The 5,161-nt window shown below is 34.4% G+C and overlaps 1 protein-coding gene across 1 annotated transcript in view; it reads left to right on the top strand.

Moving 5' to 3' along the window:
- SPG11 (spastic paraplegia 11 (autosomal recessive)) overlaps positions 1–5,161 on the top strand; it is a 128,159-nt gene that overhangs the window by 32,806 nt on the left and 90,192 nt on the right. The window contains exons 16-18 of the mRNA XM_006883201.1: positions 1,379–1,560; positions 2,396–2,620; positions 4,673–4,874. Of these exons, the coding sequence (XP_006883263.1) occupies positions 1,379–1,560; positions 2,396–2,620; positions 4,673–4,874 (609 nt within the window). The remainder of the gene's footprint in view (positions 1–1,378; positions 1,561–2,395; positions 2,621–4,672; positions 4,875–5,161) is intronic.

The raw sequence follows: 5,161 nt of genomic DNA on the forward strand, positions 1-5,161 counted from the left end.
GTGCTGCATAGTATTCCATTGTGTGAATGTACCAGAATTTCTCAGTCCATTCATTTGTGGTTGGACCAACACAGTTTTAGAAAGTATGTATAGGCACAGCTCAATATGATAGTCCTTAACCACAAGTGGCTGATAAAATGAAAAATTTAGTTTCTCCATGATACTACCTAGATAATCTGTGGCTTTAGCTTCTTTTTTTTTTTTTTTTGCTTTAGCTTCTTTTGTTTGTGCAAATACAGAACGTATCCATCATCAAAAGTTCTATAGGATAGAGCCGTTCTATACTATTTTGGAATTTTCAAGTATTATTTGAATTCTCTAAATAATTCACTTTTTAAAAATGTATTTGACACCATTTGTTGTTACATGTCTTGTAGTTGGAACTGACCCATAGCTGACCCTCCAGTAGCTTTTCAGAGACAATAAATGGCATGGGAGGAGATTGCCCATCCTTCTCCCATAGAGGAGCTGATGGATTCAGAATGCATTGCTTTGGAGATTACAGCACAGCTTTTTACTATTAGGCCACCAGAACTCCCTTAAATTAGCAAAGGCCTACAAAGCAAAATACAGAGCAATATGCTAAGAGCTAGAGTCAGGGAATACAGAGGGAAGAACTCCCTCTACATCAGAGAGCTGCACAGTCAATAAGGATGATGGAAAAAGAATTGATGCCTTTGAGCTGTGGTGCTGAAGAAGAATACTGAACATCCATGGACTGCCAAAAGAGCAAACAGATATATCTTGAAGAAAGTACAGCCAGAGTGCTTTTTGGAGGCAAAGATGGTAAAATTTCATCTCTCAGACTTTGGACATGTCACTGGAAAAGTGGAGGGTCAGCAAAGAAGAAGACCCCCAATGAGTTAGATTAACACAGTGACTACAGTAGTGGGCTCAGGTGTGTCAGAGAAAATGAAGATGGCACAGGACAAAGTTCATTTCTAATCATAGGATTTCTGTGAGTCATACTCAAAAGCACCTAACATCAGTTTTTTCATGTAAATAATCACATTAGATAGCTGATACCCTTGGCAGTGACAAATCTTTTAACACGTTGCCGCAAATGATGGCAAAAAAATTGTGTTTCTAAGCACGGCCGTCAATTTAAAAGAACGTGTTAAGTATAACATTAGTTAACGATTTAAGATGATGAAAAAGAGACGTTTTTCCTGCCTCTTCGAGGCCCTTTATTTTCACCAATTACTCCTGTGTTCTTTGGGGTAGAGGGAGCAGAAATGAGAAGATGAAAGAGGAGGAAATCCTAGAGTGTAGAATTCTGATGAACTAAGGAGCTGTTCTCTACTAATCCTCCCTATTGTGTGTGAGTATTACTGTGGATTTAGACTATAATACATAATCTAAAATTGTCTTTCTTTAGATTTATGTGGGAGAATTCTAATAGGAATACACCAACTGACAAGCCCAAATTGCTAGCTCTTAGTAAAAACAATGAACTGTTCGTCTATGAATTTAATTTGAAAGATGGAAGATGTGATGGAGCCATTTTGTACAGCTGTAATGGGGAAACATTACAAAAGCTCATCAAAGACCAAAGTATCAGTAAGTTTCTACAAGTGGTATTTCAGCATGTTTTAAATTTATGAGAGGTAAAATTAAGGAAAAGAGCTTGTCTAGATTTGCATTTATTGGCTACAAATAGTCACTAGTTACATGGGGCTATACAATGCTTAAATTGTGGTTAGTATGAATAATGATATAATTTGAGTATGTATAAAAATGTATCTGAAAAGTAAAATGACAAATATTTATATTGATAAAATGTTGAAATGATCTTATTTCAGATATATTAGACTATTACATATTAAAATTAATTTCATTTGTTTAAATTTTTTTATGTAATTACTAGACAATATAAAGCTACATATAGTTACACTTGTAATTTGCCTTATTTTCTGTTAATCAGAGGCTGGTTACAGAAATATTGACAATGCCTCAGCCTGATGACTGCCAGGAGCCGAAAGCACAGTGCTCAGGCTTCTAATTTTAAGACCATAGCATACACACTGCCCTTGATCTGTAGGGCTCCTTCTTAAATTTAAAAAAAAAAAAAAAGATGATTCTTGCTTTGTAAGGTCCTTTGGGTAAGCAGGTTTTTGTTTGTGGGTTTTTTGTTGTTGTTTTTTTTTTTTAATCTTCTTTGTGGTATGTTGTCTGACTCTGGCCATAAATAGAACAAACAGGATTATTGTAGGCTAGCTTTGTTTATTATTTGTCTCTCTCTCAGTGGATATATAAGTAGTTACTGTCTAGAGTTGAACTTAGTTCAAGCTATTACTTTTGTTTTGCTTAACTTGTTCATGTTATGTTCACAGAATCAAATTTACCAATTGTAAATTGTGACTGAGTTTTAAAATAACATCTTTTTGTTTCTTAGGTATTTCTTTATCATCTTTGATAATTCTGTCATTTAATAACAACACATCATCATTGTTCATCAACAAATGTATGGTCCTGCACATTCTGTTTCCTGAAGAAGCAGCTGAGATTAGAGGGCTCAGCTGTTTCATGCTGCCTTTGCCTGTACAGGCAGTGGATGAGATTATTGACACACAGCTTTGCAGAGGAATTCTTTTTGTTTTGAATAGGTTAGGTTGGATCTGTATCCTTGATGGTAAAAATATTGATGGTAAAGAGAATGCAAAGATTAGCCATTTTAGGTGTTTAATTTTGGATTCAAGAAGTGGAAAAAGGGTTAATTTTTAATAAAACTTTGTAGAGGAATAGATCCTCATGTACCTATAATATCCAATTAAATCACGTTTAACTTTTTTTCTGTCTGTATCTTTTTCATTTGGTGCTCTCTTGGTGTAGACTGGAGGGAGTTGTGCTGTTCATCTGAAGGTGCCGCCTCCTTAGCTGTTCAAATCCACCAGTAGCTCTGCGGGAGAAAGATGAGCAGTCCCCTCCCATGTAATTTACAGCTTCACAAAACCCACTGGAGGGTCAGCTGTGAGTCTCTCCCAAGTCAACAGCAATGAATGAATGAATGAATGAATGAATGAGTTAGTAATATTTTACTTGTTATAATCATATATAATTATCTTAGGCAAGGAGGATGAAATTTCATCTCATGTCCTTTGGTTAGGTTGTCAGGATGAACCAGTTCTTGGAGGAAAAAAAAATCATGCTACAGAATGTAGAAAGTCAAAAAAAGAAGGTAGAAAGTCATTGAAAGAAAGGAAGACCCTCAACAAAATGCATTGGCACAGTGACTGACAATTTGGAGACTGTGAAGATGGCACAGAATAGGGCAAAGTTAAGGCTTGTTCATAGGGTCACTATGAATTATAGCCAACTTGATGATACCTAACAATAAGAATCACATTTTTATTTTTTTAAAAATCATAAGTACTCTGCTTTACCCATTTATTAAAAATATATGTAGTGAATACTTAATATGCCCTTGTTCTTAGAAGGATTTAGATGACTGCTTTTCTCTTATGCAGTGATATATATTTTTCATTGATTAATACAATCCACCACTTATAATTTCTGCTAATTTCCTAGCATTTCATTATTTTAATGATCCATATGGCTTACTTAATTGTTTTTAATTTGGTCCTGGAAAATATTACAGTTCTTATGTTTCTAGAAGACCTGTAAGTCATTAGTAGGATAGTAAGATAGTTTGACAATTTGAAAAATGACTCCTTGTGCAAATTTTGAACCTTCATTTCTATACTAAAGGAATTGCTTTCTACTTCAGCAGTATCATATGCTGTGCTAAAATTTCTATGGAAAAAAAAGTCACACTAGATTAACTTTTGTTGCAGGGTTATAGAACTGCACTATCTAACATGATAACCACATGTAGCTTTTGAGCCCTTGAAATGTGTCTAATACTACCAATTTAAAAATTGATGCTCGATTGAAAACAAATTTTAAGCATGTTAAGGACAGCGTTGATTGTCTCAGTTTTTAATTTAGAAATTTTATGGCATTTAAATATAAATCAGTTTTCCATCAAAATTTAGCATCAAGATTGAGATGTGCTGTAAGTGTAAAATACATAGGCACTTGAAGGCTTAGTACCAAAAAGGAAAGTAACACATGCCAATCATTTTTATATTGATTATATGTTAAAATGTTATTTTTGATATGGTGAGTTTTATAAAGATTAAACTTAGGTGCAATTAATTCCTTTATACATTTTTAATGAAGGTATTTTTGTTACCGTTAGGTACCATTGAGTCGGAACCCATAGTTGACTCACCAGCAATTTTCAGAGACAGTAAATCACACAGAAGGAGACTGCCCATCTCCCTCTCACAGAGCACCTCATGGATTTGAGCCATGTGTCTTAGTACTGGCAACACAGCTGCTTGCCGTTAGGCCACCAGAGCACCCGATGAAGGTAATTGAAACCTATGATTATACTGTGGTTTCAATTATATTTTTCTTGAACAGTGCTATTCAAGAACACTAATAGAAAATAACAAGAATATTGAGAGGACCTGGCACAGAGTAGATAGATATTCAAGTTATCATTAAGTGAACCCCAACTTTCTTCTCTGCTAGGTCTGTCTCAGTCCACTCTTTGTTTTACTATACGTATAAGATGTAAGTGGTACAATTTTTCCTCTCTGTCTTATTATGTATTTTAAATAATTAAGCATATTTAAAACTTTTATTTCTTTAACACTAACTCAAGATGTTTTTGACATCGTGGATGGTAGACATATAGCTCATGTGGACTTAGCGCTTTGTCAAGAAGATGAGTGTCATGAACATCAGCAAGAACCAGCCACAAAAATGTCGTTTACATCAATGAAAGTGTCTCAAGACCTAGATGCTGTTGTCATTGTCAGCTCCTCCAGTTCTGCAATTGCTCTTAACTTGAATTTGTATTTCAGGTATGTAGATTACTGAAATTTCTCATTTTAAATCAATTACTAGAACCATAAGAAGTTTAGAATGTACTTCTTAGCTTTTTTTTTTAAATTTGTTTTAAATAGTTATCTTTTTCTATTCAGTTAAATCATATTCTAGATCTACCTCTCTTCTTTACTCGGATATAGGATGTCCTTTTCATTTTATCAAATTCTGTTCACTCTTTGAGACCCAATTCATATCTACCTCTTTTATGAGCATTTCCTCATGTGCTTGTTAGCCATCTGAATGTCGTCAAATTGGCAAAGCG

Source organism: Elephantulus edwardii, unplaced genomic scaffold (assembly GCF_000299155.1).
Source record: "Elephantulus edwardii isolate Elephantulus edwardi_28Jun2011 unplaced genomic scaffold, EleEdw1.0 scaffold00026, whole genome shotgun sequence".
NCBI classification, from domain to species: domain Eukaryota; kingdom Metazoa; phylum Chordata; class Mammalia; order Macroscelidea; family Macroscelididae; genus Elephantulus; species Elephantulus edwardii.